The 12,726-nt window shown below is 33.3% G+C and overlaps 1 protein-coding gene across 1 annotated transcript in view; it reads left to right on the top strand.

Annotated features, from left to right (window-relative positions):
* LRP1B (LDL receptor related protein 1B) overlaps window positions 1-11,301 on the top strand; it is a 1,450,575-nt gene extending 1,439,274 nt beyond the window's left edge. Inside the window, exons 88-90 of the mRNA XM_057306380.1 lie at window positions 3,727-3,817; window positions 5,179-5,323; window positions 9,758-11,301. Coding sequence (XP_057162363.1) covers window positions 3,727-3,817; window positions 5,179-5,323; window positions 9,758-9,898 — 377 coding nt within the window. The 3' untranslated portion in view covers window positions 9,899-11,301. The remainder of the gene's footprint in view (window positions 1-3,726; window positions 3,818-5,178; window positions 5,324-9,757) is intronic.
* The last annotated feature ends 1,425 nt before the right edge of the window (window positions 11,302-12,726 follow it).

Genomic DNA, 12,726 nt, shown 5'->3' with positions numbered 1-12,726 from the left:
TGTTTGGTTCTGTGAAGGAAGCAAAAAAAAAGAAGCAAAAGTAAAAGAAAGGCAGGTGAGAACTGAGGTCAGGAGTGATTTCTCTGAGGTGATGATACGGAAGCTGAGAGTTGAAGGATTAGAAAGAGAAGAAGTTGAGGGTATTTCAAAACCAAGAGAGTGCAGATACAAAAGCTGTGGAACAGGAAAGAGAGATGCTCAAGGTTTTGAAAGACCAGCGTGCTGGCATCAAGGAGACAAGAGGGAGAGTGATACAAAGTGAGGATATTTTCTTTATGATTTTTAAAATTACAGTTTATCACAATGCTTAAGAGAAAAGATCCTAATCACAAAAACATATCTACATTCACATTTATGCATATATGTGAACATGAATTTAGGAGCAGAATATATAGCAACGTATCAAAAGAAACTTATTGTAATGGCATGTTTAATATTTATATTTTTCCACCATAAATTCAACGAATAAACAAAAGGTTCTCTTCCTCTGACTTCCATGACACTGAATTATTCTGGTTCCCTTCTTACCTCTCAAAGCAACTCTCTTCTTTGTGAGATATGTTTTCCCTGTCTCTTCTGGGCAACTCATTCTCCACTTACAGTATACACACTCTTCATGGTGGTCCATAATTCTTGACCTCACTTACCAACTCTATGTTGATTACCCCTATGTTTCCATTCTCAATCCTGGTTTGTCTCCTGAGTTGGAGGCATAGATCCCACTGCACAATTGCTATATCCATGGCAATGTCTATATCATCTGTATTCTATGGGAATCTCAAGTTCAACGTGTCCCAAAATGGTCTCACCACCTTCCCCTACTCAATCAAGCACAGTTCTATGGCAATATATATTTGTAATTCTTATATAAACATGTATATTATACTTTCTACATGATAGACAATCCTATTTGCATTACCATGAGGTCATATTAATGATGACTCTCATTTTGTGGATGTGTGAACTGAAACAAAGGTAACTAATATGCCCAAGGATATGTTGCTAGTAAGCTGAGGTTTGGACGGAGATAGCCTGGCTCCACCATCTATTATCTCAACTGCTATCCTGCCTCTCCCAGGGAAAGGGGCTCTTCAACCTAATATTTTGATAACACAGTCCTTTCTAATGGGAAAGTGTTGTGTAACAAGGCTTCAGAACAATGTTGCAGAGAAAGACTCTTATTTTATGTGACAAGGTTATCAAGATGTTGAGATATCCTCTCCATCTTTAATAAGTACAGAATGTGCTTTTTCAAAAATCAGTTTAAACAATCCACCAACAAGTTACAGCTAAAAGTAAAAAATCACCTGCAGTAAACTTTGATTGATATATGTTACAATATATTTACTGCTCTGTACTTATTTTGATAAATATCTGTCTTCTAATTCTTTTAAAAATATGTTGTTACCGATTGTTTCATTTGATATAAAAATTTTATAAAATCCAATTTTAAAAACTTGTCCAGTTGCCCTCCTGCATTATTTATCGGCTACACTAAGCATTACTGCAGTTACTTTAAGTAGTTATACAGACATTTTAGAAGTCTAGGCCCTTAAACAAAGTGCTGCAATGTAAGGAATTAGAACTGCCATCACAGATGGCAGAAAGAAAAAGAAAGAGATTGGTAAGTTTTTTAGCATGTATACATAACAGTATTTCTACCTTATATAGAAATAAAAGAAACTATATAGAACAAATAAAATCTTTTTTTTTAAATCATATACAATTGGCAGTGAAGGGAAAGTAACTTCATATACCTTAAGACCAGAATTGGTAAGTATTTTATATACCAATTTACGACAAATTTTAGGGGGGGAAAGGATAAATAATGAAGTAAGGATATTTATAAAGTCATGATCAATCAGTTGAAGTCATAGTTTATGAAGAGACCAAGCTGTTCAGTGGTATTTAAAAATTTGTGAATAAATGTTAATTACTATCCAAGGTGCCAGATTCTCTACTTTCATTAATTACTAATAAATTACACATTCATATAAAGTTCACTTTCCCCCAAACAAGAAGGTAATATAATATCAAACTCACTAAGTTGTATAGGCCTGGTAAGAACATGAAATAATAAAATGAGTTTTACATTTTAGAATCTGACTAAATAAGGCAAGTCGTTTTTTTGTTTTTTTTTTTTTTCTTGCATGAAAGAGGTAGTTATTTGGTTATTTTAAACAAATGATTTTTAAATTTCCAAAGTAGATTATTTTATACATGAGATTTCCTTAATAAAGACTTTTTGGTATTTTGGTAAGCGATCTCCAGTGTAGACTATGTCCCACAGATATCTTCTGTCTAGAGCTATCAAAACTGATCTATATTACTATTTTGTAGTCCCTAAGCAGCTGCTGATTGTGTTAACAGTGCCATTCATTTCTATCACAGTATTTTTACATGCATGTGTATTTGCAGAGGAAAATTTATATATTTAATTATTCCTAATATTTCATTCTTGAAACATTCAAGATCCCCACAAAAAATTTCAACTAGTTTTGAGGTTCGTTTGTTTTAGTTTTTAGCTGACTCAACTGAATCAACCAGATGGTTATTCTAAATAGACAAAAGCCTTTGACTCACAGGCGCTAGACATTTATCTGTTGGAAAAGTTAACATTAGGTACTTAATAGAGCTACTTAATGCTCTCTTGTTATTAAGCGACCCTCACTTTCAGTTTTCTTCCTGCACAAGTGACATAACTGTAGGTGTATTTTCCTGTGGATCACATTACCAGCAAAGGGGTATTATCTCCTTCCTCTGGGGAAGGGGGGGAGGGTGGGGAGGAGGGAGATGGTTGCTCTTATTGCCAAGGCAGAAATGGAGGTTCTCCTCCATTTTATTTCTCCCCTATGCTCAGATGCATAAAAACTAAGACCCAGTTTCTCTGACCACTCTTGGAGATCTATTCCATAGATCTTTTATTCCATTTTGAAGATACAACCTAAGATCATTTTTATAAATACACAGGAAAAGGTGACATTTACAACAGAAGCCAAACCCTCAGATTTATTTTGCTGAAATTATTCTGGAACTGAAACTTAAGAAAGAGTCCCCTTTGCCTCCCTACCTGCCCCCCCCATTCTGTTGAATCAAGCTAATAGCCCTGTGTAATAAGTCTCCTTGTCTCTGTTTTATTGGCAAGGAGCATGAGGCTCAAGTTTTGAATTATCTTTCCAAGGGCTCACACTAAGTAAGTTGTGAAACTGATATTCAGGCTATGTCCACCTGAATCCAACACTGATGTCCTTCTGTTTGGCCAGTCTGCCATCTGATTTGCTACACGTACTCACTGATAGAGAGTATTTATAGCTAAAGGAACAAAACTAAAGGTGGGATTGTAGCCAGTGGAACTGTGTCAATATGTGTTCAGTCATCATTGATTTACAAGAAGTTACCAGCATGTACTTACAACATTGCAAGTAAATATGTGTAGTGAGAATCAGACTCAAACTGACAAAGAAATCAGCATTTCTAACCTCAAGGTATTTAACTGTAACACATAAATGAAAGATATCTAAAGAAACATTTCCAGCAGATCAAGTATTTAATAGGAGAGTGATTTTTCAGTAACATAGTTATGAACTAAGAATATAGACATTCGGCCTGAGCTTTACTTTGCATTACATCAATGGTCAAATGATTTAGTATAATAAAGTATTCAGTTATATCAATTTTTAATTCATTTCATTTATTTGTTCAACTATGCATTCATTTCTTTTTCAGGAAGCATCGCCATTATTGTGCCTCTAGTCCTCCTGGTGACTTTGATAACCACCTTAGTAATTGGTTTAGTGCTTTGTAAAAGAAAAAGAAGGTAAGATTCAATGGTCCAGACAAAAGGTCAGTAAATTAATTATACACATAGTTACAGGAACGTAGTGATATTTTTCCTTTAATTTTTTTTGAATTCTTAAAAACATGATTTAGTTATTCCAACCTCAAAATCTTGTTTCAAACCGTTTTATCCTTCTGTTTCATTTTAAAGTGAGTATAATTCAGGAAGCTCTTCTCCCTTGTTATGTTGATGGAATGGCTCCATTTATATATTCTAACAAAACGAGCAAGGGGACATATTAATTAAAATTTCAGTAGAATTTTACATTTGTGGTAGTTTTTCCATGAAACAGCAAGAGTCTCTGAAGTGCAGCCTATTATCTTAATGTGTCAGATTAGTGATGTCAATACAATGATACTGCATATGTATTATGTATCACAACCTGTGCACTTCATTCACAAATTCTGCCTTGGTTAATTTTATATATTCCTGGAAGTATAATTTTTCAATGTATGTGAATATGCAGTTATAAAGATCTGGAAGGAGTAGCTTGTCTGTAGGGTTATTATCTGGAACAAAGTGTTTGTTGGTCAGTTTTTTAAAAAAGGATGACTTGGGGATTGAAAACAATCTATTTCAGGGGCATCTGGGTGGTTCAGCTGGTTAGGCGGCTGCCTTCAGCTCAGGTCATGATCCTGGGGTTCTGGGATGGAGCCCCACGTCTGGCTCCCTGCTCAGCGGGGAGTCTGCTTCTCCCTCCCCCTCTGCTGCCCTCCCTGCTCATGTGCTCTCTCTCTCACTGTCAAATACAAAAAAAATATATCTTTTTCAAAGATATTTATTTATTTATTTATTTATTTATTTATTTATTTATTTATTTGACAGAGAGCAGGAGTTGTGGGGAGGGACAGAGGGAGAGGGAGAAGCAGGCTCCCCACTGAACAAGATGTGCAATGTGGGACTGAATCCAACGGATCATGACCCGAGCTGAGGGCAGCCACTTAACCAACTGAACCACCCCAGCATCCCTATTTCAAAGATTCTTTATCACTACTTTTTAGTCATAGTTTTCAAAAATAAAGGGTAAAAGTGAATTTAAAAAATAATGAATTAGTGAATATTCAGCTTCAACTAATATATTAGCTATTTAAGAGGAATATGTTCCAAGTGTCTTTTTTGCTGTCAAATCTAAATAATTTGGGGAAATAACTTATCACATTAAGACTTCTTTGGTTCTTCTATAACTTGTTAAATATAATTTATTTTGAATGCACTTTATTTATGAACTTTCTATGAGTTACATTAAAACAAGTCAGTAAATCTACAAATATGATAGCTTTATGTATCATGATTATAATACTGAGACAGTTTATACTTATATTAATGTTCACATATTCTAGGACAAAAACTATTAGAAGACAGCCTATTATCAATGGAGGAATCAATGTAGAAATTGGCAACCCATCTTATAACATGTATGAGGTGGGTCATGATCACAGCGATGGAGGTCTTTTAGATCCTGGCTTTATGGTGGATGCAACCAAGGTAATATGTTTTAACATGATGGAGAGTAGGCACTAACATTCCTGAGTCACTTATCTATAATTAGTCCTGAATTTTATCAGCATTTCTTTTATCTGAAGTTATAGTAAAGAACTTTAGGATGCACTGAATGTTATAGTCTCTTTTAAAGAAAAAAATAAAATTATGGATTGCATTCACCTGAAGCATGAAGTTAAGATAACATGTTTTGGAAAATACATATTTATTCATTCATTTAGTTTATAAACATGTATAGGTTACTTAAAATAATGTCTTATTCAAATGTGTTAATATGCTAGCATATCTAAATATGCAGCCTAGTATAAAAATACTGTCTGATTTCTTTTTTAATAATAAAGAGTACAGTACTTCATTGTCAAAATAAGTATTTTATTTCCAGTAGTGTGTCATTGATTCAACTAAGCTGTGCCCTTGGATTTGTTTGTAATCAAATTACTTTTGAAAATATATTTTTCTACTATAGTAGCCTTCCTATTGATTTGAGTCATGTCATTGATACACACAGCCTAAAAATCTGACTTTTTTGGTAAAGTTATCATTGGATGCTCAGATTAGCAGCTTTTAAGAGAAATAGATAAATGATACAATTATCCAGATAAAATAAACTTGCTAAGATTCACTACACTGTATTATCTTCATATTTTGCATGTTAATTATAGAATATATTACTGTGAATTAAGAACATCAACTTTTGGAATTAAGAGCATCAACATTTTGGAATGATTTTTCTTAGCTTATTCATTTATTGGGTAGCTAATTTATTTTTTGATATATTAAAGGTGCCTTGTCCAAAATGACCTTCACATTGTAAATAATCACAGCAACCAATCTATAGTCCAAATGGGTTTGCACTTATAACAATAACTGTTCCCAAAGATGTTGAATAGGGTCCCATACATTCAAGCTAGTTCTGAATCCATGGCCAGACTGTCTTGAGCCTGACATTGATGGTCAAATATTTATTTGTCTGAAAAGGAATCAAATATTACTGCATGTATAATTTTTTACATTATCAGAGGATATTGTAGTGATTTTTTCTCAATTAGAAGTAAATTTATATTTACTATTAATTATTAATTCATTAATTAACTCCTACATTTGAAATGGTTCATGAAATAAATCCTAAAAACCTAAGTTTCAGTGTTTTCTACTTAAAAATAGAAGACTCTATATATGGTGCACGTTGTTTTTTGATAATTTATCTGTGAAGAAGATAAATAATAGACTTCTCATATTCTTTGAATTTTTCTTAGGAAAAAGTACACTGTAAGTGTAATATGAACTGATGAGGACATACTTTATACACTTTCATAAGGAGAGTTCTCATTTTCCCCATCATTTTTATTTCTAGTGATAGAAATAAGCCAATTTTGGATACTTAAAGAAAATAGCTTTTTAGTACTCCATTTAAAAATTTTTCCACATTTATTCTAGGAAGATAAAACTATGCTTCAATGCCCCACAGATATACTTTTAATGTATTTTGCATGCAATAATCAATAAATATTTATTTACCAATTTGCTGACTGATTGACCAAAATTACATTAATGTGACTTAGATGGCTGAGTCTAACCAGCCTCTGATTTTTGAAATGTAAATATGAATTGTTGCCTAAGAAGTAACTGCAAAGACACAACTAGTTCTTACAAATATAAACACTTTGAGGAAAGCAGAGGGCCACACCGAAGCCACCTTAATAATCAAATGTTTTCATAGAGTATTTGCTGAGTCATGACAGTTTGATAAAGTCATGATATGATCAAATAAAAATTGCATTACACATAAAGAGGATTTTATTGAGCATTTTCATTATTTTCAAAATGGTTAAAACTTATACTTCAATCATACCTTCTAATCAAAATAACTGAAGTAGTAAATAAAGTTAATAAAAAAGATTTGACTATGGAGGCAATCACAGAACAGTTTGAAGATTACAAAAAAGGAAATTAGTACTTACTGATTTTATCTCCAAATTCATCTCAAATCTTACTTAGACTATTTTCAATATTTTTTCAGGGAGATCTTTGTGGGGGAAAATGAAGAGGCAATATTGACCTGATTTTAAATTTAAAATCTTTTTCTGAGACCCTTGCCCTTGTTCCAAACTTTGTGATTATTCATTGTTAAGAGTTGATAGTTAAATTTTTTTCAATTCACCTTTAATTAATTTCAAATTTGTACATTAACTTCTTATGCTCTTCAAGTTTTGGCTAGGTTTTCCCCCCTTTTGGGCCACTAATAAATACTTTATCCCAAATATGAGTATACCAGATTGGCTAATTCTGCCCTTAGACCCAAGAAAATCTAAAGTCAGTGCTCTTGCACGGGGACTTAGTGAACTAGTTTAATTAGTAATTCATCTGGAGAGTCAGATTTCCAAAACACAGATTTTTTTAAATGTAACATTTTTAATTATTTTTAAATACAGAGTGGTGATGAATCTTTAATTAGAAGCAGTCAGATACTTGAGTGTTCAGAATGGACTATTGTCAGAACTTTTCAAAGAGACAAAACCTTAAGTGGGGGAGGCTTGGGGATTTTTCACTGAGTGGTTAGCAAAGATATGATTCCTTTGGGATGGATGAAGTTAAATAAATGGAAATGTGTGGAGGTGACTTGATGCATGGTGTGTCTATCTGTAAGCTTTACATAATAGAAATGTCTACTTAAGAAGCACAGATCCAATATTTGTAGTTGTTTTCTTATTCTAGTAAAGCTACAATGAGCCCACCGTTGGTGCCCCAGGGCTAATGAGTATTTTTATGCTATTTTTATGACTTAATATGAGTTTATGTCAATGAAAATCGTTCCATGATATTAGATTGGAAACTAAAATTCTCTGTTTACATACAGGCCAGGTATATAGGGGGAGGGTCCAGTGCTTTCAAGCTTCCGCACACAGCGCCTCCCATCTACCTAAACTCTGATTTGAAAGGACCACTAACTGCTGGGGTGAGAGAAGAAAATTCATTATTCCATATCCATTCCATCACAGAACCCCTCGCAATGAAAGATGATGGCTAGACTTAGATAGGGGCTGTCTTTAATTGAGTTTTTAATTAACAGGAGATTTCAAAACAGCATTAAAATCAGAGGCTTATGTTAGATGTCCCGCTTATGCAAGATTACATAGAAAACACGTTATCATTTTAGACAAGCTATTAAGGAGAAATATCTCTTCTGCTGATTTTGAAAATGTCACAGCACTTTAACCAAAAAAATGAGTATTGCTATTCTTAGAAATCTCTAGCCAGAAATTTAAACTGAATAATCTAAACTTAAATTCATGTTTGGTTTTATTCACTTCCTATTCAGATGTTTTGTTTAGGTAATTTACAAGTTTGATGTCCACTTAAATAAAAATATACTACAAAATATGGCATCATGTTGAGAAATTAGAAATGGTCTAATAAGACCACTCTTAAAAATTTTTTTAATTAGTAACTAGTTTCTAGAGAAAGGTACTCTGTCTTAAGTTACATGGTGCATGGTAGATGGAAGAGGGATAAAACTAAGGGTACAAAGATTCCTAGGGATGAGTATGTTCTCCCTTGTAACTCTCTCCCACCAACTGTTTTCATTCTCATGTTTTATCATGTTTGTCTCACTTGCATGGCTCAAAAATTATATGTTTCTTTGTCGGAACTAAGATTTAGTGTTCTCCTTTTGGGAAGACAACAAAACTAAACAAAAACTAGACAGTATTCTCTTGGGTTAAGTTGCAATTAATAAAATAATAAACATTGAATGTTTTTCAACCGAAAGAGATCATTTCTGCATGTCTCGATTCTACTTCAAAGTGCTCTAAGTATCTCAGAAAATTAAGATGACTATGAACTTTAATTCTTTGGAAGAGTCCAAAAGTATTCACAATAATAAATACATATGAGTTGTTTAAAGCAAAAATATTGCCTTTATTTTAAAGTCTATTCCACCAATATATTTTACTATTCCTTGTTTTCCTGTTGTTAACTGCATATTGAAAAAATTATAAGCCTCAAGCAATTAGATGACTTTCTGTAAATACACTTTCCTGACACTGCTATGGCAATAAGGGGGCAAACACAAGGACTGGAAATAAGATGATTTGGTTTAATGTTTTATGCTTTTAAATAAACTCTCAGTGAATATTGTCTTCACAAAGATATCCTCGGGGTTTTACCATTATGTCAAAGTTCCTCTTAGATTCACAAGTTACCTGAAAAACGTACAATTATGTTTTTATCCAATACCGCACAAAAGTCTACTAAAGCCTGTAAATAGAATTTAAGTTACATTTATATAATTACTGTTTGGAAAATTAAATGTATTGCATATAAATGTGGTTAACATTGAGAGATAGACATCCTAGAAAATAACGAATGTGGTCAAAATTGATGATAAAAATTGATTTTATCTATTTTTTTCTCCTTCAGCCAACAAATTACTCCAATCCTGTGTATGCAAAACTATATATGGATGGGCAAAACTGTCGAAACTCCTTAGGAAGTATTGATGAAAGGAAAGAACTGCTTCCAAAGAAAATAGAAATTGGGATAAGAGAGACAGTGGCATAATCAGTGATACCTTTTATATGCTGTATAAATGTATAAAATATAAGGATTACTTTTGTATGTTCCAACAGTATTATACTTGTTTTGGCATCAGCATTACCTCCTTCTTTATCTTTCTCCTGGTTAATTGTTTTCTGAGTTTTCTGGGTTTTATTTTTTGCTGATGACTATTGATTGACCATTTGTATGGTATTTTTATGAAAAAGAACTGCACTACAATACAATTTACAACAATGCTGCTGATATGATTCACCTTTGGATTTGTTAAAATTAAAAACAACATATTCCTTTGTAGTGTGAATATGAGCAATCTATTTTATATGAACTTTTTTGGTTCTACTTAATCCACAAAGAGAATCTCTGCACTTTTTCATTATATGGTCTGAAAGCTGTAATACAATGTCATTTTATTTTTCCATTTAAACTGATGGAAGAATGATTGAATGGTCAACTCTCTTCTTTGTGCCCATTAAGATTGATTCAGACTGCTGAAAATATCTAGCCCTCACAAACCCAGCATCACCTGCTTTGCAATTAGCCTTAGATTGCCAAGTGATAGATGAAAATTTTGAGGAAAAACTTTAAAAAATATATACAATTAAAAATTTGCATGAATGCCTATGACTACATTTGCCAAAATTTAGTGGACTCTATGTGATATACTGAGCATATACACCCTATCAACAATAGTTATATTTAGGTGGTAGAACATAGCAGAAATATAACGAGAAGTGGAAAGACCACACTTGCTATGGAATAAGACCTCTTGTTCTCCCTCAGTCCTGAGGTAAATAGCCAGCCTAGAGCACAACAGGGCATTGGGTACTCATGCCTTAGGAAGTTCTTCCCAGTCATGTGCATTTTGTGGAAGATTACCCGAACCCCTTACCACACAGAACACTGAACAATAATGTGTAAGCACACAAATTGACGATAGAATTTCAGTCATGTGAATGCGTCCTCTTTGCTAGGTCAGAAGGAGGTGGCAAAACAGCCATTAGAGTAGAGTAGTTGGTAACTGTTTCCACTATACAGTACGACTAATCCAATATTTGCCCTCTTCAAAATACATCCTTAAAGGACTTTCCAGGTTGTAGAAGAACAATTATCTGCCCACAATCAAAGGTGGAGAGTGTAAACGCTGACCAGTTACTCCGGTACTCTGGTTTCTTTTGGTTATGCAAAACACATGGGCCCCATTCACTTTTCTGTTTGTTTGTTTTCAAAGTTTGATTGAAACAAGTACGATTTATTTAAGTTGTATAAAAAAGGATAGCATTTTTATACAGATATCTTTAAAGGCACAAAAGATTTATTCACAAGGTATGGAGGGCTTTTTGTTCCTCTGATAGACATGACTGACTTTTAGCTGTCACAATGTATTAACCTAACAGATGAAATATGTTTGTGGTTGCTCTTTATCCCTTTGTACAAGCATTAAAAAAACTGCTGTTTTATAAAGAGACTTTTTGTTGTACTATGTGCATGCATACTACCTATTTCTAAACTTTGCCATATTGAGGCCTTTATAAACTATTGATTTATGTAATACTAGTGCAATTTTGCTTGAACAATGTTATGCATATCATAAACTTTTTCAGGTTCTTGTTTAAGTACATTTTTTAAATTGAACAGTATTTTTCATTTTGGTTATAATAGTCATTTTGCCTATGTTTCTACAATGAAGTGTTAAATACTTTATAAAAAATTGTTGACTGACTTATTTAAATGAAATTCTACATATTTAAGTGCTTGTGTTGGGTAGTTTTTAAAAGTAAGAAAATTCTTTTCTTTGTGGACTGTAATATCCCTAGGAAACTATTTTAGTAAACATGAGACATAATTTTTGTTACAGCCTTAGAGCATACTTTCTGGGTTGGATTGATTTCATTGCATCACTTTTAAGAGCACAATAGAGAAAGCATTTTCTCTCTTCTTGGAGCAGAAACATTTTCCTTGCTTTATATTTTTCCCCCATCATACATTGCTTATTACGGATTCTTATATCGCAATAGAAAGAGAGGTAGGTTATATCCACAGTAGTGTGACGATTGTGTTGAAATAAGCCAAAGCTCTTCCTCCCTTTCCCACTCTCAGAAAGTGTACTTTATGGAAAACTCAGATTCCATTAGAGGCTATTGAGGCATTATTTTGGAAGTGGAATGGTTATTTGTGTACATCCCTGGAGTATCAGCGTGGAGAAGCAAATACAGAAGGGTCTGATCTACTGGAGCTATCCTTGAGTTATATTACCCAATGCAGCCTTTTTACATCAGAGCTTTATAAATGCAACTGAAATTATTATCTGAAAGAAACAGAACCTACAGATTGAGATGATCTTGATACAATTAACAGTGGTGTAAATATCTAGCATATCATATATGATGTACAGACAGCTAACTAACACCCAGAGTCTGGCCCAACAACCTCTTTTCTCACTAGGGCATTGATGAAAATCAGAGTCAAGAGAGTTCGGGACATACTCTTTAATCCTGAGGTCCCATGTACGTTATCATGGTCCTTGTGTCCACATTACGCTTCACCATCCCATGCTGGTTAATTCAAGACCACTTCAGAGTTCATAGTCTCTCTTTTTGCAATTATTTTGCCTTCAAGTTTTTACAGGACAAAGATATTTTTTCAACTACTTAAATTTACTGTATTTATATAGCTCTAGCTCTTTCTATTTCAATTCTCTTATGCAAAAACTCATATAAATGCTAGAAATTTGCGTGCAGAATTCTCCTCCGTGGTGACCATCCTTTATAAATGCCATCACCAAAACACTTCCTAAAACATTCCTTCAAGCTTTGATGGAACATATTTTCTAA

This window comes from Ursus arctos, unplaced genomic scaffold, assembly GCF_023065955.2.
Source record: "Ursus arctos isolate Adak ecotype North America unplaced genomic scaffold, UrsArc2.0 scaffold_1, whole genome shotgun sequence".
Classification (NCBI taxonomy): Eukaryota; Metazoa; Chordata; class Mammalia; order Carnivora; family Ursidae; genus Ursus; species Ursus arctos.
The sequence above is the reverse complement of the archived record's forward strand: the minus strand, read 5'-3'. Positions and strand labels throughout refer to the sequence as shown.